The sequence below is a fragment of the Mesocricetus auratus genome, unplaced genomic scaffold, assembly GCF_017639785.1.
Source record: "Mesocricetus auratus isolate SY011 unplaced genomic scaffold, BCM_Maur_2.0 Super-Scaffold_4256, whole genome shotgun sequence".
In the NCBI taxonomy this organism is placed as follows: Eukaryota; Metazoa; Chordata; class Mammalia; order Rodentia; family Cricetidae; genus Mesocricetus; species Mesocricetus auratus.
In genome coordinates, this window is record NW_024429182.1 from 4,458,002 (window position 1) to 4,479,884 (window position 21,883).

Genomic DNA, 21,883 nt, shown 5'->3' on the forward strand with positions numbered 1-21,883 from the left:
CTGTGAGGGGACCTGAGGAATAGTCAGGATCCATACTTTTCATTCTTCATTTGCATTGTGTATATCAACTATATCGTTAGTCTGTGGAAACAGCTGTAAAATGTAACCCGAAACCATTCTCCTTACAGTTAGAATTAAGAATAGAGGAACTGAATAAAGAAGTTCAAGTTTCCCGCGATCAGTTAGTAGCACAGGACGCCGCAGCTAAAAATGCAATTCAGCAAATCCACAAAGAGATGGCGCAGAGGATGGACCAGGTATTTCATGTCACTGTTAACTTGATAGTTTGGTATCCATTTATTAGACTATGACCATTGGGCTAGTGTGACTCCAGTGGTATTCATATAAAGAGCCTTCAAAGGAAGCAGAGGACAGGAGGTGACCCTGCGGGGAAGACTGCTTGCTGGTCTTGCAGAGGTCAGCAGTTTGCAGACTAACACCCAATCAGGTGGCTCTCGGCCACCTGTCACTCCAGTGCCCGGGTTCTGATGCCCTCTTGTAGCCTCCAGGGCATTCCCATGCGTGTGCTCAGACAGAAACGCACACATACACATAAAGCACGTAAAACTCAGGTAAAGCAATCATAAGTACATGCTAATTGTAACAATTAAAAATTGAGGCATACACGGGACAAAAATGAGTCACCTCTTCCCCTGTGTCTCCAGTCCCTTCTGTCCCTTTCCTTGTTGGAGAGCTAATTGTTAACATTTTGTTATCTCATACACGTGTACTAGTGACACCCACTTGTGTGTCCATGTCTTTTCTAGCCCCTTTCGTGTGCTACAACAAAATGCTTGAGTCTGGATACTCTATTACAAAATCAGAAGCATGTTTACGTTATAGTTCTAGAGGTTTCAGAGCTGGGCAGCTCAGAGAGAGTGATGTTAGATGACTTCTGTACCTGGAAGCCACACTTTCTTCCCAAGCCCTTGCCTACCAGCCCTGCTGCCTGAACCCCACTGCCAGTGTGAGGTTGCAGGGACTTGTTAATGTGGGCCACGGTGGATGGGTCTCTTCCTAGGGCCCTGAGCGGCCCAGAAACCGGCCAGGAAGCATGTCGTGTGGAGAAGGGAAGTATATACACATAGAAACCACAGCAACCAAAGTGAAAGGAGTAAGAAAAAGGCTGGGAGCTTAGTGTAGAAGCCGAAGCCAACCCTGCAGAGGACAGTGTTCATCCATAGGTGTCTCCATGCCAGATGTTTTTATTAATGCTAGGTGATGCTTTCTTTCAAAGGCTAATAAGAAGTGTGAAGAGGCCCGCCAAGAGAAGGAAGTGATGGTAATGAAGTATGTGAGAGGTGAGAAGGAGGCCCTAGATCTTCGAAAAGAAAGAGAGACCCTTGAGAGAAAACTTAGAGATGCAAATAAGGAACTGGAGAAAAACACTAACAAAATTAAGCAGCTGTCTCAGGAGAAAGGGCGGCTGCAGCAACTTTATGAATCAAAGGTATAACTCGTGCCTAGCGTGAAGGCCAGGCCTCTTTCCTTAGTCACCCGGCGGTGTGGGACCGAAGCATTCAGACTTACAGTGCTTTTCCTTAGCTTACTTAGGTGCCTCATGCCCTGTTGGTAGAAAGGTTTTTCTTAATCATTTTTAAAACTTTCTTCTAGAATCTATTGAAAAACAATAGTTTGTATCTCAAAAAAATATTTTGCTAAAATATGTACATATTAGTGTCAGTTGTGAATAGCTTTAGAATCAAAAGTATAATTTGACCACAATCTTGTTTTTTATTTAATACATTTTCTCCCTGCAGTCCTAGAGATTGGGTTTAGGGATGGGTGAGGTCGCCACTGCTGAGCACATCTCCAGGCCTGGCCAGGGTCTTAGTGCAATACTGACTTTACTGGAGAATATAGTTTATGTTTTTCTTACTGAAAAACGTATTTATTCTAGAGCTGTCCTAGGAGGTTGAGTAGCTGAAGCCATGGCTATTGAGAGCTCTTGCTGTTGTCTTTTATGTTGTCACTGTCCTCAGGGACTCTGGCAGAACCAGCTCAGTCATGTTTTACTGTACTGCCAGGCAGTTAAGAAGAATCAGACTGTTTGTCTTCCACTGTACCCATTGGCTACACTAGGTAATAATTACCCTCACATCTGTTAATTTGATTTAGAGTTTTATTACTCTTATCATTTGAACCATAAGTCAGCTTTATGACCTCTGGCCTGTAGCGTAGCCACCCCTGAACTATTGTGTTGCTGCACAGTAAGACGCACGGTGATTGTTTAAGTAAAACGCGACCTGATGTCCTTTTAGGAAGGTGAAGCGTCTAGACTCCTCAGAGAAACAGACAAGTTAAAGGAGGAGATCAGCTCTTACGTCATTAAAGTAAAGTGGGCACAAAACAAGCTAAAGGCGGAAATGGATTCACACAAGGTGAGTGTGGCAGTGCATGGGGTGGCCGTGAGTGTGAGGGCCAGTTCCCTGATGGACAGTGAGCCGTGGAACTTTCCTCACTGACTCCTGCAGGGCAGTTTGGATCTGAATGTTGGGTCATCATAAGAAGGGAACTTTCTGGTGTGGCTTACAGTGTTAAATTTGCATTTCAGATTTTACAACACCTAAATTTCCCATGTTACTTATCATTTTTTTAAATACTCAAAATTTGAGAGGATGGAAACTTCAATATATGTTATTGGAATTAAAATGAAAAAAACTAAAGTATCTTAAGATGCTTATTAAAAATACATGTTCATATTTAAATATAATTAATCTAATATAAATAGCTTATATTTTCATAAATATTCTATTGCTGCTATACTAGCAAAAACACTGAACTGTTTGCTGCAAATACCATTTTATTTAAAAATTAATAGAATGAAATGTAGTTATGAAGTCCAGTTACTGATGGCATAGTTTAAACAGAAATAGAGTTGGTCTTTGGAGAAATAAAAATTTGCAGATGATAAAATACACAGTAAAATTCAACTCTGAAATGAGGCTTAAACAGAAGAGTGATGTTATGGAAATAATGTGTCACTTTCCAGGTTTTTAAAAATAGGCTTAATGATGCTATCTAAAACATAATTCCAGGTTGCATTATTATTATTATCATCATCATCATCATCATTTATTTTGGTTTTGACTTTTTGAGACATGATTTCTCTGATCATAGCTCTGAGTGTCCTGGGATTTACTCGCTAGACCACACTGGCCTTGAACTAGAGATCTGCTTTCCTGTCTCCCTGGAATTAAAGGTTTTCAGTACTCCCCCTGGCCATGTTGTCTTATTTAGGATTACCAGGTCAGCAGAGTTGTGAGTCACCTTTGGATATCTGTGTGTTAGTATCAGAAAACTGTAGGCAGTGTATATTGAAGTGGTCAAAGGCAGATTAGTGAGCTGTGTTCTGTCACTCAAAATTGATGGGTGTGTGGGAAACTACAGAAAACACTCAGAAAGCAGTTGGGGCAACCTGGCTCACTCAGCTACTCAGGATTTTTCCTGTACTGTGTGTTATGTGGTGAGAAGTGAAAATTCAAAATTCATAAAAAATAAATTGTAACTGCCTGAGTTGCTTTAAACTCTGAACACAATACCGAGTCATTTCTAATGTCTGTGGCACTTTTTTCCTCCATCTGTGCTCCTGAGAGAGGGGGGCTCTTAAAGTCTGTTGGAATAAGTGTGTATTTGTGAGTACTGGGTGTTCACGGATGGGATGGTGAGAGGTGAGACCAGACAGTCTTGAGAAGTGGCAGAAAGAAGGCTGACTCCTGTGAGGAGATGTAGTGTCGGTTAGCGAGTTAGGACATAAGCATGGTAAGCGTGTTGACCTGCCGTGTGGAAACTGGTGTCTCCTGGTTCTTTGTAAGCAAGGCCTTTGGTTTAGCCACCAAGCATCAGCACTGGTTAGGTAGTGCAGAGATGTGAGAATCAGAAGGCCGTTGCTTTTAAAGTCTGCACCAGGGCTCTGGCTTCACCAGTTCAGTGATCTGCCTGCTGCCACAAGCAGGAACTGACTCAGGATTTAGTGGGATCTGGCGGCGTGGGAAACCACTCAGATGAGCAAGAAACAGCAGCTGTAAACCTTCTTGGTCCCTGCTTCAGTCTTCAGTGCTAACACTGGGACACTGTGGGTTCTAGGTCTGCTGTGAGCAGTTCCTGGTCAGCCCTCCAGAGCACATTACCAGAATTGAAGTCTAAACTGTGTGTGCATCTGATGTCCAGGTCAAGATCAGACTACAGAAATGAATCATTGCCTCCCCCAAGCTCCTTTGTGGGTTGACTACAATTATTTCTCCAATATCTAACCTGTAAAAACAAGTTTTTTGTTGTTGTTGTTTTTGAAATTTCGAATGTAGTGAATAATGAAGAAAGACTCCCACATTGTACCTCATGTACTTGCTTATCTGTCTGGTTGCCATGGTCTCACTTGCCTGACCTCAGACTAAGAAGATCTCACTGGAGCATAGGTTTGGCTGGCAGCAGACATGATCGTGGTCCTTTGGCAGCATGGTTGGCTGTGCTGGGTGCTTGCCAGGCAGTTCTGTCTCCAAAGCTAGCATTCTGGGGTGGTGGCGCTGAAATCAGAGCAGCAGCTGCAGAGACCGGCAGGATACATGAGAGCTTAGACCGGAGGCCTGTGCATGTGTCTGTCTGCTGGATTGCCTACAGACAGACAGGTCCTCTGCTTCCTGTGCTCCCGCAGTCACTGTTGTCCCTGTGGCAGTGCTGCCTCATCCTCACGGCCTGTCAGGGGCTCTGATGTGAGCTAGAGTTTAGAACTTCTGATGCTAGCGTCGCTGTTGCATGCCACTTCATAAGCTGCCACCTGGGGATAGCAAGATCCAGACAGAAGTCTGTACCTTAAACTAAAAACCCACCCAAAATACAGAAACTGAAAGGCGAAAGAAACAGGCGAAAAAGGAAACAGTAAAACTATGTGAATGAAGGATGGACTGAGACAAAAGACAGCATAAGGTCCAGTGAGTGATCCTAAGTGGAGCAAACCAGGTACGTTATTGCTGGGCTTCTGGCTGCAGCACACGGACAGGAACGGAAACCAAGCCCAGCACCTTTCTGGATGGAGGATATAGAATGCAGAGTGTGGAGAACAGGAGGGTGGGGTTCAGAGATGCAAAAGCAGTAGGGTCAACAACCTCTGGAGCTCACGAGGGCTAGGAAATAAATGTTACTGTTGACACCAGCCAAAGTGCAGGGAGACAGTTAGCACACTGGGCATCAAGTGACCCTCAGCAAAATATCGCTTTAGTCGTAAGGGACATCTTAGACAACTTCAAGCTTATTTCAAGCAATTTAGTTATGCGCTAAGACAAATTATATAAATATTTTCAAATGATTGTAAAAATCGTTGCCTAAAAGTACACAATTCAGCCGGGTGGTGGTGGCGCACGCCTTTAATCCCAGCACTCCGGAGGCAGAGGCAGGCGGATCTCTGTGAGTTCGAGGCCAGGCTGGACCGACAGCCTCCAAAACAATACAGAGAAACCCTGTCTTGTAAAATCAAAAAAAAAAAAAAGTACACAATTCACTACGTTTGACATCTAATGAAAAATAACCAGCATGCAAAGAAGCAGAAAAATTCAGTTCATAGAACAAAGGAATCAGTCAATAGGAACAGATCCAAAATGGCTCATAGTATAGAATGGTAGGCAAGGATGTTAAAGTCGAAATTATAAGTATCTTCTATGTCTCCAAGGAGATAAATAAAGGCTTAAGTCAGATAAAAGGAGACATGGATAGTATTTAAAATTAGTATTGACATAACTTTCATGGTGGAAAACATTGTGTAGAATTAACAGAAGATGAAGTACTGCAGAAGACAAGATGATTGGATTAAACAGCAGTAGAGAGGCTTGGAGTGTAGCTCAGTTGATAGAGTATGCGTGAAGCCCTGGATTCAATCCCCATAAAACTGAGTCTACTGGTACATGCCTGCGATCCCAGCACGTAGGCAGTGTTCAAATTATCCTGAGCCACCTAGCAAGTTTGAGGCCAGGCTAGACTGCAAGAAACTCTTTCTCAAAACCCAGCAGTAGCAAACTTAATGAGTGATCCCCAAATATATAACTCCTACATATAACTCCAAGGCCTATGTTCCACTGTGTTCCTTATATCTGACTTCTTCAATAATTTACACTGTCTTAAAATTAACTAATAAAGCGTTCTTCCCTGTGTCACCTTTCTATCTGAATAAATGACAGCTAATTCTTTTAGTTGCGCAGGTGAAAAGGCTTGGGTTCAGCCTTGATGTCTCATCCTATCCAGCCTCTCATCTTACCCTTTTCATGCCTGTGTTTACCCAACGCCTCGTTAAAACTGCTTAGCCAGTCTGTAAGCTCTGATCCCCTCTCTAAACTTTGTTTTTATTCTGTAGCAACTGTTCCTAATATAATGAACATACCCTTTACTTATGTATTTTATTTTTTTATTTAACTCCCTCAGTAGTCTGTCAGCTTCACGGGGGTAGAGAAATTTGTTTGCTTACACAGCCATTTCCCTTGGGAATAGAGCAGTATCTGTGCAGACTGGGGAGATGGCTCGGTGTGTCAGGGTGCCTGCTCTGCAAATGAGAACTGAGTTCAGATCGCCAAAAACCCATGTAAAGTGAGGGTACTCCGGTGAGATGGGGCTGAGACAGGAGCATCTCCAGAAGCCTGTAGGCTAGCTAGCCTGGTGCATGCAGCTGCAGCAAGGTGGGCCGTGAGGGCTGACAGCTGAGGTTGTCCTCTGACCTCTGCACACATGCACACACATGCATATGACATCTAACAGAGAAGGAATAGTGCCTGAAATGCTCAGTTGATAGGTCGGTCAAACCCAGTGAGCATCCTTAACCTAAACAGTGGTTCTTTTTTAGTCTGTCAGATGTTCATTTAGTTAGTAACATTTATTTGGCACACAGGAGTCTTACTTGCTGATTGGTTTGGGTATTGGGACAGGCCAGAGCAATATGTCAGCTGTGTCTTACTTCTGATAGTGAAGATACAGAACCGCAGTGTTACCCATATTACTACGTTATTTCTATTTTAAGTGATACTGGGTTTTAGTGTGTGGCTATTTAGTGTCAAAGACCAGTAGCTCAAGGGAGACAAGTAAATGCTTAGTTGTGATATTTGTTATTAGGATGACATGTAGAGTAGTGTGTGGAGCCTAGGTGCAGTGCTGACGTTTAGGAGAGGAAGGCAAAGCTATTCAAGCATAAGAACAAGGAGAGTGATAAAGGTGAGACACCAACCTGCCTCGAGCACAGGCGGCTGCCTGGCGCTTCTCCAAGATGCAGTAGATTCTGGTCACTGCTTCTCCACAGATGCAGTAGGCTCTGGTCACTGCTTTCCTTTCTCTCTCCACGCTAGCACACCTGCTACAGTAGAGGAAGGTCTTTTGGTCATGGTTTTGCATTAAAGCAGGAAAGGCGTGACTGGGAGTTTGAGGGACCTGATCACATTGCATCTGCAGTCAGGAGGCTGGGAGAGATCACCCTCTGGTGAGCATGGAGCCAGCAAGGAATAATGAAGATGCATGGAAGAGAGTCTGTATGTTTTTAGTGGGAACAGGGGAAAGGGTGTTTGAGGAATCAGGGCAGTCAGGACTAGAACAGAGGACTAAAAAATAAAAAATACAACTGGATTTGATGAGAGTAACCCTTGGAAATCCTGTGTGAAGAATTGCTATTTTAGTAAAGAGGCTAGAAACAGACCATGTTTAGTAGCTACTGAAGCCAAGGGAGCTTCAAATGGATGTCCCAGCTACAGCCAGAGCCATTGAACACTCCACTGCTCTTACTACCTTAGTCATTTTCAGGAGTTTGGTGAAAACTGTGCATTTTAACTTATTGTCCATCAGTTAACTTTGTCAGACACAAACACTACCGCTGGACTCCTGTTTAGTCCCCAGCCTAGTGCTACAGCAGGGCCTTAGTCAGTGTTCTGTAGCTGTGAAGAGACATGGTCACAGACAACATTTAATTAGGGCTGACTCACAGTTTCAGAGGTTTAGTTCATTATTATCATGGCAGGAAACGTGGGGACATAGGGCAGACATGGTGCTGGAGAGAGCTTGAGAGTCTGTATCTATCTAGATCCTCAGGCAGCAGGAAGAGAGAGACACTGGGTCTGCTTGAACTTCTGAAACCTTAAAGCTCATCCCATGTGACACACTTCCTCCAATAGTGCCACTCCCTGAGTCTAGGGGGCGTTTTTTCATGCAAACCATCACAAACTGGACCATCCTTGCTCTTACCGTTCTTCATATCACTGTGGCTAATTTTGTCTGTCACTTTGTCACTGCAGGAAACCAAAGATAAACTCAAAGAAACAGCTACAAAACTAACACAGGCAAAAGAAGAGGCTGATCAGATCCGGCAAAACTGTCAGGATATGATAAAAACATATCAGGTATGTTTCTTTTTGATAATAGACTAATTGTTCGAACTGTTTCACAGACTTTCCATATCTGCCCAATTTGAAGTGTGCATGGATTTCTTAGGACAGTGAAGTTAAAATGCAAGTTAGTTCCTGTGTTAAAGTACCTGCAGCCCAAGACTAGGGAGCCGGTGTGATGGAAAATGCTTGCCATGCAAGCATGAGGACCAGAGCACCCCATAAAAAGCTGGGTGTGGCACCTAATCTTATTAGAGATCTTTGCATCAAAAAAATCTTAGAAAATATCAAAGTAATGAAGAGAGCAAAGTCACGCACAACTTAAAAAAACAAACAAAAAGCCACTCTTCTGTACTGTGTTGTGACCCCAAAGTGCACTATTCTTGTTTCTGAAAAGTTATTTAAAATCATTCAATGCATTCTTCAGTTTTAGCTGCATAATCTACACATAGTAAATTTGGTTGCAAAGCTTTGTTCATTTTCAAAGTATAAGCACTTTTTGTTTTTACATTAGGAATCAGAAGAAATCAAGTCAAATGAGCTTGATGCAAAGCTCAGAGTCACAAAAGGAGAACTTGAAAAACAAATGCAAGAAAAGTCTGACCAGCTAGAGGTGAGTTTGGTTTTCCTGTGTTGCATAATGAATATATGATGGTCTAGACTATGTGATGCAGAAAGGAATGGAGCACTCATTTCTGTCCACATCTAAGGCCTTTTTAGAAGAAGCAGGCAAAAACCTGCTAGTGCTGCATTAGGATTGTGTCTTTCCCAGATGCACCATGCCAAGATAAAGGAGCTGGAAGATCTGAAGAGGACGTTTAAGGAGGGCATGGATGAGCTCCGGACACTGAGGACAAAGGTAATCAGATCTCAAGCCTGACTCAGCTGGGGTAAATACCTTCACTTAGAATTGACTCTGGTCCTTGAAGGGTTAGAGAAGGCATACTCCCAAGTTCTTTGAAATTAAAGAACTCAGGGAAAATAGCATTTTCCTAGCAAGGCAGCTGACTGTGCTGAGCTGAAGTGTTGTTAGTCACTGGGAGGGCTTGCCCTGCGTCCCTGTGGGTAGCACACTTGCTGTGTCTGTACCTCACCTGTGGGCTTCAGAGCTAAGGACAGTACGGCAGTTGGCAGGATGGGCGGACCTCACGGTGGTGTCAGCATAAAACATTGTTTAAGGCTGGGAATGCCTCTGGCTGTATTGAACAGTGTTTAACAGGAAGATGGGTGCCATTTTAGTTTCTGATGTTGGTGATTCCTGTGTTCATAGTCTTTGTTGTCAGAGGAGCCAGCTTTTTAGTATTCATATGCTGTCTCCACTGTAGTGGCATTTACCTAGAAGTAGGATTTTTGTACAGTGTGTGCCTGCCCTTCCCATTCTGTCAGCTGTTTGCAGCTGGGATGGAAGGGAAGGCTGTTCTTGTTGAGACAGGGAGACGGAGTCAGTAAACAAAGTGACATCAGACTGTGTCCTCCCCAGCACTGCAGCGTTATCTCGGGCTGTGTGTCCACCCTGTCTGAGGTAGTTCACACGGAGCCTGAAGGGCTGTGCTTCACCTTGACTGTGATATTTTACAGGCAAAATGTCTAGAAGATGAGCGCTTAAGGACTGAAGATGAGTTGTCAAAATACAGGGAAATTATCAATCGTCAGAAAGCTGAGATTCAGAATTTACTGGACAGAGTGAAAGTGGCAGATCAGGTACAGGAGCGGCTTCAAAGGTACGGCATCAGCAACAAGCTTCTAATCTGCCTCCAGGCAGCGTCTTTAAGAACACCCACCATATCAAAGAAGAGCCATGTTTATAATCCTTCAGTTTGTGCCTTTGACTACCAAAAGTCAAATCAAGTTTACTTCATAGCCACAACAGGAATCATTCATAGATGGGGAGAATTTATCTGTTTTTAGCTGCACAGTCGTCACTCTGTACCTAGATCTTTAACTTTGTGTGTGTGGCTTGAGGTCAGAACCGACATCGTTCCTGACATTTCAGAGTCATTTAAACTTGATTTGTGATCCCATCCAGCAGAGCCTGGGCTCAGGTTAAATTTGTGTTACTGTCCGTGCTGCCATCTCCATGAAGAAGTGCTCCTTGCCCTCAGTCGCCTTCCTCAACTAGAGGACAGTGTGCCTGTGAGCAGCCCTGTCCCCTCCCAGCCTGAGAGCAGTGACAGGAAACAGGCGCTGTTGGCGACTCTTCTTTGAGCTGCAGCATTCACACGCATTCTCTCCTGTTGTTAGCTAGAAATGTTCCTACTCAGAATTAGATTACTCCTTCCACCTTTGCTGAGAGTCCTGTGATTTCTCTTCTATCTCTTGTCTCTCCCGACTCTCCTCTGTTCACTCTGGGATCTTAAGAACGTCTGTGTGTGTGAAGGGTTACCTGCCTGTGTGTGTGCATACATGCATGCCCGTGGACCTCTGGAGACCAGAAGAGAGTGAGGTTTCTGGAACTGGAATTACAGATGGTTGTGAGCCACCATGTGTGTGCTGGAAACAACTTGGATCTCCTGGAAGAGCAGCCAGTGCTCTTACCCGCTGCCCCATCTCTCCAGCCCCTAAACAGAAGGCCTTTTAGAATATAGCCACCACGATCCATCGAGTTTTGTCTGTGGCTGTTTTCACTGCACAGTGACAAAATACAACCGAGGCAAATAACAAAAAAACAAGAGAAGCATGGCGCGGAACCCTGGCTCCCACAGGACGGTGTCACACCTAATGAGCTCAGGCATCCTGCCTGCTCAGTGTGGCACACACACCTGCACTAACCTGAGCAGGAGAAACGCGCTGTGAAAGCAGCCCTGCTAGCCTTGCTCACCTCCCTTAACACGAGAGAGGCTGTCGTGAATGTTTGCCTCTGTAAAGCATGCTAGTAAGGGAAAACTCCCACAGTTAGTTTAATGTTTCTTAGTAGCTTACTTAATTTTTCTTAAATACAAACTTTGTTTTTTAGTGGTAAACAAGAAATTGAACATTTGAAGGAAGAAATGGAAAGCCTTAATTCTTTGATTAATGACCTACAGAAAGACATCGAAGGCAGCAGGAAAAGGGAGTCCGAGCTCCTGCTGTTCACGGAAAAGCTCACTAGTAAGAATGCACAGCTGCAGTCTGAGTCCAGCTCTCTGCAGTCACAAGTGGATAGCCTCTCCTGCAGTGAGAGCCAGCTGCAAAGCCAGTGCCAGCAAATGACACAGACCAACGCTAATCTGGTGAGGATAAATGCACATGCTGTTCTTTTTTCTTCCTGGGCCTATGCCTGCATGTAGTCTGTGCACCAGGTAGTGCCTGCTTAGGCCTGCAGGGGGCGCTGTTCCCCTGTCCACTAGAAAAGCAGCAGTGCTCTTAACTACGGAGTCATCTCTCTCCAGCCCCCAGCTTCAGTTCTTAAAACAACATAGCAAGAAGCACAGATTGAATTTCTCTGGTAAAACGTATAGTGTAATTAATTAGCTTTATGTTCTTTTAATAGTATCTGGCAATTTTAAATTTTGTAAGGATATATTTGCTTTTCTGTTTGATGAACATAATATAATAATTTTTTCTAAAATGATATTATATTTTCAAAAATAAGGAAACTGTAATTTCTGTCATTCCTAGTTGGAGTCTCCATTTTTAGGGTGTTTATTAATTAATTTGGTAGTTTAGAATGCTAACCCTGAGTAATAAAAGTGCCATTTCGTTGCTCATAAAAACAATTTGAGCAGGCGGGGTAAGTGGTATTGCAAGCACTCTGGGGACAGGGGCAGGTGGGTCTCTGAGCTCAAGGACAGCCTGGTCTACAGAGAGAGGTCTCAGGCCAGCCAGAGATACAGTGAGACCTTGTCTCAAAAAAAAGAAAGAAAAACAGATGAATCTTTCCAAAACTTCAGACACTTACCCTGCAGCTGTGTCCCTCACAGAGTGTCTCTCCACTCTGTTGATGCTCCTGGGCTGCTGGGTGAAGATGGGAGGAGCTGTCCCAGGAGAGCCTGTTCTCCCGTCCTTTAAGGGTTAAACGGGGCAGTTGAAGAGACACGGGTGCCTTGTGACCATCTCTTACTCTGTTCAGGAGAGCAGGTTGCTCAGAGAGGAAGAGCTGCGGAAAGAGCAAGTCCAGAGCCTGCAGGCCAAGCTCTCCACGTCCCAGGCGGAAGTCAAAGCCCTGGGCACCCAGGTGGAGGAGCTGAAAGACGAGCTGGTGACGCAGAGGCGCAAGCTGGCCGCCAACGTCAAGGACCTGAGCAAGCAGCTCCAGCAAGGTGCTCTTGTCTTCACGCTGACCCCAGAGCGTCTGTTAGAGACCGGGTGCCGGAGACGTGCACTCAGCTGCCTTACAGATGATGCATAGCCGGGCGGTGGTGGCGCACACCTTTAATCCCAGCACTCCGGAGGCAGAGGCAGGCGGGTCTCTGAGTTCCAGACCAGCCTGGTCTACAGAGCGAGTTCCAGGACAGGTTCCAAAGCCACAGAGAAACCCTGTCTCGAAAAAAACAACAACAAAAATAAAACCAGATCTGATGCAGGAGACGCACTGTCTCTGCATGCTGCCACGTGCACTCAGCTGTGTGGTTGATTGGGTTTCTCTTAGGCTCAGGTCTTGTCACCATCCTTGTGACAGTCTTCCTGAATTTACATACCCAGTCTTCTGCCTTGCTCGCCCTCCTCAGTGTCAGGGATAAAAGGGTATGCCACTGTGTCCAGCCTGTATATTCTTTTTCACTATGTTAGTATCCACAGACTAAATTACAAATACTGAGATGGCTAAATTTGCCATTCTGTGAGTAGTCTGGCTAAAGGCTATTTATCCACAAAGCCACAGAATGTGAAAATCAGGAAAGTCTCTTGCCCGGTTGGGAGAATCTCATACTTTTTATTTTGTGTTCTACTACCTGCAGAAGTTGTTTAAATGCCTGTCCCCCCAAATCCATGTATGCTAGTGCTGCCTGTAATCTAGAAGGTTCCTTTTCAGCTACATAGTGGGTTCAAGATCAGCTGAATTCAGTTGTTTTTCAAGATCTGTCTGGTTTTTTTTTTTTTTGCTTTTAGTTTTTTTAAAGATTTATTCATTTATTACATATACAATGTTCTGCCTACATGCCAGAAGAGGGCACCAGATTGAATTGTAGATGAGCTATCATGTGGCTGCCGGAAATTGAACTCAGGACCTCTGGCAGAACAGTCAGTGCTCTTAACCTCTGAGGCATCTCTCCAGCCCCAAGATCTGTCTGTTTTTATGTGTGTGGGTGTTTGGCCTGTACCACATGCTTGTCTGCTGCTCACAGGCACCAGGAGAGGCCCCAGATCCTCCGGGACTGGAGTTATGGTCGTGAGCTACCATATGGGTGCTGGGAATTGAACCTGGGTCTTATGAAAATGCAGTCAGTGCTCTAATCTCTGGTTCGTCTCTCACCCTGTTTTATACACATGTAAGTGAAGGTAGATTTGGGAGAGATCTCTGATGTTGAGAAGGATCTGAAAGTTAAAGTCAGCGAAAGCAAACAGTGCTGCTCTTGGTTGTCCATGAATGGCATCCCTAGTGTTGTAAGATACAGGTCAAGGACCATTGTCTTGTGGTTTATGCCAGTTTTACCCAAGTAACTTCAGCAGTTAGTGTCAGATGGTATGAGCAAATAAGTGGTCATTAAAGCGGTCACAGGTCACCCATTTCTTTTTCTCATAGCACGGAAAAAATTAGACCAGACTGAGAATGGAAACTATGACAAAGAAGTTAGCAGCATGGGAAGCCGCTCTAGTTCGTCAGGTAAGAACAAGCTTGATCTTTTATTTTAAGAAGTATTCATATGCTTTGTTTGATTTTGAGACTTAGAAGTTGCGAATAATCACATTGTTAAATATTTACATTCTGCTCTTTGCCAAGGTTCCAGGTTTGTCTTGAGCTCTGTGTGAGCCCCGTGTTCTTTACCTGCCACTGCTGTATTCTGTGCAATACTTCCTCTGTTAACTTCTGAAACTTAGATCTGTGTCTAGCCATAGCTTGTGTGAACTCTCTTCCTTCCCAATTCTAACGACTAAGAAGTGATAGAATGGCCATCCTTAGCTAGCATCAGGGTTATACGTATACCTCTCCTTCGGTATCTGAGGGGTTGGCTCCAGAGCATGCAATGGGTTATAGAACCTTTTATAGGATGGTGCAGTCTCTGTATGTAATCTTCCACAGACTTCAGATCATCTGCAGATCACTTGTGTAGAGTGTGTGGATAGTATCTACTGTCTAACACAGTGAATGCGGAGGAGGGAATCGTTAAGCTGTTTGTTTAGGACATAAGAATCTGTACATGGTTAGTGTAGACACTTTTAAAAAAGTGTTTCCAATCTGGGGTTTGTTGAACCTATAGATGGGGTTCTCATACATATGGAGGCAACAATTGTGTGTCTGTATTCATTCTCTTTCTTTCCCTCCCACCCTCCTGCCCCCCACCCCCGCCTGTCTCCCTGTCTCCCTCTGGAGACAGGGAGACAGAATCACTGCACTATCCTAATCTTGTTAGGCTCAGAGCCTCAGCAGCAGTTGCCATAGGAACAACCTGTGAACAGAAAGTACCTGGTTCGAAATCACCACTGTGTCTTAGGTCCCAGCTGACGCCATTTTATTTGGTTGTGCAGTGGGGCTAGGGCATCATTTGCTCAGGTCTGTAACATGGCTGCGAAGGCCATTGGTGATGGTTGAAGAGGCTCATTGACCTCCCAGGTTCTGCTGGGACACTGGCATTCACAAAGTCCAGGAGGTGTGGGGCTCACACACACTGCATGCCTTGTTGTAATGGCTTTAAGTGAGGGTGTAATCCTATGAGTAAATTGCTATTTTTAGCAGAAATGATGTGTGCACTGAGGGTAAGTCATGTGTCCAGAGCACGCTAGTGCCTCGTGAGTACAGCTGAACAGAGGCTGTGGTGCGCTTCCGCCTCTCCCCTCGCACACGCGCCCTTTGCCTCTGCTGCTCCTTCTCCTCAGTGCTCTTTTCACTTACTCTTGGAACTCTTTAGGCTTGCTCTTGTGTGTTTGGTTTTGTTTTTAAGATTGTCTCTGTTGCCAGCTCTTCGCCTCGTTCCTGTGAGATGTAACAGACACTGCTGTCATGGGTTTTCACAAAAGAATGGCTACCACAAGTAGCCCAGCATTGGACAGTGCTGTGGAATGAATGAGTTGGGGGACCAAGATCACACACACTGACTGAGCTTGCTTTTCTGTCTTCAGGGTCACTTAATGCTCGCAGCAGCGCTGAAGACCGATCTCCAGAGAACACCAGCTCCTCGGTGGCCGTGGACAACTTCCCAGAAGTGGACAAGGCCATGCTGATTGAGAGGATAGTGAGGCTGCAGAAAGCACATGCCCGGAAGAACGAGAAGATAGAGTTCATGGAGGACCACGTCAAGCAACTGGTAGAGGAGATAAGAAAGAAAACCAAGTATGTATTACTGTGGTAGCACGGCCTGTGTTAGAAGACGGCCACTCGCGTGGCCTCAGAAATTGGTGAGGCGCTGGCTGATCTTTTCCATGGGGTTCACCATGTTACCCAGGCTGGCATTGCGTTCCTGGGCTCACACGATCCTTCTACATCAGCTACTTGAGTAGCTGGGACTATAGGCAAGTGGCTCTGTGCCTGACTTAGTGATTCTTACAGCATCCCGGGCTCCGTCTGTTTTGATCCAGGTTTAGGGGACACAAAGATGATAGAAAACCCAGTCTCACCTTAAGAGTGGGAACATCAGGAGAGATAGTGAATGGGGGGTACTAGACTCTTTTTTCTTTAATTATTTAGCTTTTAAAAGTGAATGGCTCTAACAGATGCCTGGAGTTTTGAGAGTTTTTTCCTCTGGTGAGAACCTAATGGGGTAATGATGAAGCTCCTCTTGGTGTAAGAGCCTGTACTTTAGTCCATCCGTTCCTTAGGTCACCCCTCACGCCCACTCAGCAGCAGTGTGCACTCTAGATCTTCAGGTTAGTTCACTACATCTAAGACCAGCCATTGCCTGTGAGGAACAGACCCCAGCTACACCCAAACCCAGCTTGACCAAGCCACAGTTCTGTGTGGCGTCACGGTCCTCACAAACACCACACTTAAGTAAGAGGTGCTTCATATGCAAGTCTTCTAAGCCTTCTGAAGTTATTCTGAAATAATTTTAGACATATAGAAAATTTTGCTTGTAGATTTTAAAAGAAAGGGCAAAATAGAGTTTAATAGAAATTAACAGAGATAAAACCAACAAAGTAATGACTAAAATATTTACATACAAGTAAGGAAAGAAACACAGAAAAACTGTGTTTATATTTCTGTAAATACCACGATACAATAAAAAAGGGACAGTTTAAGAGACCAGCAAGTAAGGAAAATTCTACGCCAAGTTAGGTTATTTATTAGCCTGACAGATGTATATTTTATGCTAATCATCTTTATGCTTGTGATTCATTGGTCTTTTTATTCTGCAAGCACACAGAGTATCGTTTTGTTTTGCAGAATAATTCAGAGTTACATTTTACGAGAAGAGTCAGGCACACTTTCTTCGGAAGCATCTGACTTTAACAAAGTGCACTTGAGTAGACGCGGTGGCATCATGGCATCCTTATACACATCCCATCCCGCTGACAGTGGGCTAACACTGGAGCTCTCTTTGGAAATCAACCGAAAATTACAGGCTGTTTTGGAAGATACATTGCTAAAAAATATTACTTTGAAGGTATTTGCATTTCTTATTCATCACCACTCAGTAAGTGTGGCAGAACGATGCCTCTTCATAGTCTCAGCTAGCACAGGGCTGTTTACCTGACACAGGATACCGTGGTACCCAGAGATAAGTCAGCCTCCAATGCTGAGGTGGGTTTTTCACTTCACCATGGATGGCTTTTTCCATATGACTATAATTAATTATAATTTTTTAATATTACAGCATTTTAGGTGAATTTCGTGACTTTTTTTTCTAGCTGTTGTCTGACCCAACTTTTCTGTCTTAGCTATGTATGCATGGGCCTTGATAGTAATAGGTTTTAAAAATAGTTTTAAATCTAAGTAATCATTATATATTAAAACTTGCTGTAGCTGCACTGAAAAGATTATAACTTTGGGCGGGATTAATTTCTATTAATCCCAGCACTCGGGAGGCAGAGAGAGGCAGGGTGAGTTCTGTGAGTTTGAGACCAGTATGGTTTGTCTACAGAGTGAGTTCCAGGACAACCAGGACTGCAGAGAGAAACTCTGTCTCAAAAAAAACAAAACAAACAAAAAAATGACAGGCCCATTTCCCTAAAACACGTGTGTCTAGTTTGTCCCTGTACCAAGAACTAATCACTCAGTTTCAGTTTAGGCAAGAGCAGTCCACAGGGTACTTGTATTATACTCAGAACGTGTGTTTTCTCTTCCCCACTTATTAAAGGAAAACCTGCAAACACTTGGAACAGAAATAGAACGCCTTATTAAACACCAGCATGAACTGGAGCAGAGGACGAAGAAACCTAGCACAAAAGCTCTTGCCCAGTAGACAGACCAGCCACAGAGCAGCAGGTGCCACTGTCCGCTGTCCTGAAACAGCCCTTGCTTTGTGTCAACTAATGAATACTTGCTTTTCCTTCCCTGTGTAGAAGTGCCCTTTTCTGAGTGCATTGGTGTGTGTGCCGTAACTGTGAGCCCAGTGAAGTGCATTTCTTCGCGGTACAGTTCAGCCACCTTGTCACTGACTCAATATCTAAAGTGCTAAACGTTAGTACAAGGGTTAAAAACCTTTGCCGTAGTTCTTCCCTTGGTGATTTCAGCCTTTGACAGGTATTCGTGAAAAGACAGGTGTTCTCCATCCAACCATTCTTATCTCTGCAACATGAAAGGAAACCTAGAGAAATCATGAAGCTTTCTTGTTTTGATCTGGACACAGTGATCACCCTGTAGTTCTAGCTACTTCAAAGGCTAAGGAGGATCTAGAGCTCATGAGTTCAAAGCCAGCCAGGGCAACATCTCAAAACCCCACCACAATTAGCCTGAATCACAGAGTAGCCCTGAGTTGTGGTAGGCATATGAATACTTAATTCTGATTGTAATGACAACGAGACAGGAAAGCTAGCTGCTGGTAACTAGCAGTGATCAGGCACTATTTGCGTCTGTCAGAATTCCTTATTTGTCATAGTTACATTTTCACATTGGAATTGTTGAATGTTTTTAAACTATGATTTTTAAAATGTGTATACTTACAAATTTCCTGTGGACTTGTATTTTAGAACTATGAGATGAATCCAGTCATTAGAACATATAAATGAAGACTTTGGAAATGACATGCTTTAGTTTTACTGACATTGTATAGACGTAAATGTAACAAACAGGCTTAAGGCAGAGGTTCTCAACCTGTGGGTCATGACCCTTTCACAAGGGGTCACACATAGATATTTACATTACAGCTCTTAACAATGGCAAAATTACACTTATGAAGTAATAACAAAAGAAGTTTGATGGTTGGGGTCACCAGGACATGAGGAACTGTATTAAAGGATCGTGGCATCAGGAGGGGTGAGAATCACTGAACTAATGTGTTTATGAAGACCCCCCATTCCCAAGAAAAGCCAGCACTTAGCACTGTCAACTTTTAATGTGGCCATCTGTTCTTAATTCTTGATAGTTAATTACATAGCATAATGAAACACTGTTTCCTCAAACGTGATGTTTCAGTATATTATTTCAAACACAGTTATATCTTCAAAGCCAAAGGAACTTTGAGCCAGGTTGTTGTATCTTGTTGGATATTTACAGTGTTTAAGATGTATACGTAAATGTTGCCAATCTCAGTACAGGTGTTTCTGTCATCAGGTTCTGGTCTCATCTATCAGAACCTGAACACTGCATTATGTTCATGCCTTCTGTGTCCTGGGAGACTCGGAGCCTGTTTGGCAAGCCTCTGCTTGTTTTGTGTTTGGACATTTTTCTTCCTCTTAAGAACTTGAGCTTCTTTGAGGGTAGATACCTTTAAAGGATGGTGTGAACTCTAGCTGGGCATAGTAACATATGCCACAGTCCCAGAGGTACAAGGAGATTAAGGGCCAGCCTCAAGTACAAAGTGAGTTGGAGGCTAGCCTGGGCTACATGAAACTCTGTTTTATAAATAGAATTGTGTGGGCTCTAAAAATTTGGATCATGTCAATGCCCTTTTAATGTGTTTTATCATTTCCTTAAATCAACATTGATTATAAATGTAATTTACTAAATACTAGATGTAAGTATAGTATCTTTTTGTGATATCTGTTGTTATCTGAAAAATGTCTTAGCTTCAGAGTGAAAATGCATTCAAAAGTTATTTTTAATAGTTTTAAATAGTTGTAAAAAGTATTAGTCATAATGTCTGCTCTTTTATTATTAATAATTTATTAGAATAAAATAAGAGGGTAAGTGCAATAAATTCTGAATTATTTTCCCAATTATTCCTGAACATACTGCAACACTCCAAAGATCTACATAGCATAGACAGTGTAGTAGCTATACTTTCCTGGTTCCTCAGGTGATAGTGATTGATGAGTTACAGCGATTGCGTTTTTTAATTCCAAGACACAAACATGCATAACAGAGACCAAATAGTGATCTTGTCCACAGTATCCGTACCTGTGCTCTTTAAAGTATATACACATTTGGCACAGATATATGTATGCCATGATGTACTTGGAGAGCTTACTAATGAAAATTTAAAAACATTATTACGACAAGCCATACTTTGATCATCCCACTGTCTGTGAGACTTCAAAACCTGGAAACATCTTATTTTCTTTTTTGTTTGACATCTCCTGAGCCCTTGCATACGTGGTCAGAAGTGAGCAAGAGTATGCATAAAAGTGTGTGTGTGTGTGTGTGTAAGAGAAAACGTTCTCGACTGATGTATAAACAGCTCCTACTGTAGATCTCTGAGGTCTTCCTACTGATTGAATATGTGTAGTAAAGAACCTGAGACCCCAGCAGGGATTTGTTATATTTGCTCATTGTTAGCTACAAATATATCAATCCTTTGGTATCCTTGAACAAAGGGTGGGGGGTGGGTGGCATTCGTGCCTCCTTTTTTCCCATGCCACTTGGGATTTTGAGTCTGTCTCAAAGATTGAACATGGTGAGTTTGGACAGAATGAACAACTGTTGGTGGTTTGGTTTTGTTCTACCTAGCCATTTAGAGTGACCTAATAGACACCTTGTCAGGCACCCTACAGGTATCATGATTATCGCCTTCCACTCTTGGGACCTGTGGTCTCATGACAGCAGCAGGACCAGTCTTCAGACTTCGCTCTCAAGCCAGCCCCTTCACTACTGGACTGAGAAGAATTAGTGAACGTGTACAGCTCCATGGCCCAGAGGTCCTGGCTGACCTGACGCTCTGACCTGGGGAGCATTGGGAGCACATGCAGGTCCCATGGTGCCCCTGCATAGCTCCTCACTCTGGAGGGAAACCAGGGAAACCGAAGACCATAGCGAGATGCTAGACCTTTACCATTTAGGAAACGGCTTACTGGTGCCTGCTCGATGTCCAGAAATGAGTCCAATCATGTCCAAGTTCTCTTTTACAGGTTGTTGATTATTTTCTAAATATTTTCTAAATATTTTTACAAGAAAATTTAGGCTAAATCTGAAAAAAAAAAACGCAGAGATTGTTAATAATGTAAAAGTGGTATGTTGCCCCATAAGGACATTTCTTTATATGAAAAATGTCATTCGTGCCCGGGACTGTTGACTCTACTAATCTCAAGGTGTGTTTTCAGTTCATTTTCACGCTGATGCTGTTACTCTCTAACACTCGTTGGTGGCACTAGTGACCTGAAAATGGGGAAGGGTGCAGCCAAAGGTGAATAAGAGAAATATTTGAAAAGCAAACTATATGAGGACTTAGTTGCATATGGAAATGTATGTCTCTTCTTGAATGGACTCTGGAACCGCACACAGCTGTCCTTCATGATGTCTGCTATCCTCCATCCCCGAGTACGTGGGCATCTGCACTGTATAGGTGACCCCGGATTACACTGTGCATTCTGTAAATACCCTGTATAAAGTGATGCTCCTCTGGGGAGTCTGTGTACATTCTGTACTTATTAAATATGCAATGCCTGTTTACCAAGCTGTATCTCAGTGGCATCTGTAATGATGTACACATTTCACATGGCTGAACAAGCGAGTTTGCCATCATTGTAAGACTCTTCCAAAACTGCTTGGTGTTGCTTTTTAAACTACGCTGATTATTCTTGCTTCCCATGTGTTTCTTTATCCAATCAAATACAATTGAAATAAGGTTTAATTGAATGTCAGGTCTCACTTTCAATTTAAACTATAGATAGCAAAGCCAGACATTTTTTATGGAAGACATTAATCCCACAGACTAGGAAGTTTCCTATTGGGCTGGTAACCTTGTGGTACATTCTGACATTTCACAAAGCTATGGGGCTTCTGTGTCCTGGTTTACAGCTTCTTTCCCAATGAAGAACCAGTTGTGGACTAAAGCAGGGTTGAGTTCTTCTGGTTGACACGCAATGAGTATTTCACATCCCTTGGTGTTACATCGAAGCTCTCTAGGATTCTGGGGCTTGCTTTATGCCGT

At 43.5% G+C, this 21,883-nt stretch overlaps 1 protein-coding gene across 2 annotated transcripts in view; it reads left to right on the forward strand.

The window, feature by feature from the left end:
• Ccdc186 (coiled-coil domain containing 186) overlaps positions 1 to 21,406 on the forward strand; it is a 33,477-nt gene extending 12,071 nt beyond the window's left edge. For both annotated transcript variants that reach the window (XM_021227049.2, XM_005063137.4), the window contains exons 4-16: positions 129 to 257; positions 1,238 to 1,450; positions 2,262 to 2,381; positions 8,256 to 8,360; positions 8,860 to 8,958; positions 9,118 to 9,204; positions 9,924 to 10,066; positions 11,299 to 11,554; positions 12,394 to 12,583; positions 14,005 to 14,085; positions 15,540 to 15,750; positions 16,801 to 17,020; positions 17,714 to 21,406. In XM_021227049.2, coding sequence (XP_021082708.1) covers positions 129 to 257; positions 1,238 to 1,450; positions 2,262 to 2,381; positions 8,256 to 8,360; positions 8,860 to 8,958; positions 9,118 to 9,204; positions 9,924 to 10,066; positions 11,299 to 11,554; positions 12,394 to 12,583; positions 14,005 to 14,085; positions 15,540 to 15,750; positions 16,801 to 17,020; positions 17,714 to 17,818 — 1,959 coding nt within the window. In that variant the 3' untranslated portion in view covers positions 17,819 to 21,406. The remainder of the gene's footprint in view (positions 1 to 128; positions 258 to 1,237; positions 1,451 to 2,261; positions 2,382 to 8,255; positions 8,361 to 8,859; positions 8,959 to 9,117; positions 9,205 to 9,923; positions 10,067 to 11,298; positions 11,555 to 12,393; positions 12,584 to 14,004; positions 14,086 to 15,539; positions 15,751 to 16,800; positions 17,021 to 17,713) is intronic.
• Positions 21,407 to 21,883: the final 477 nt, after the last annotated feature.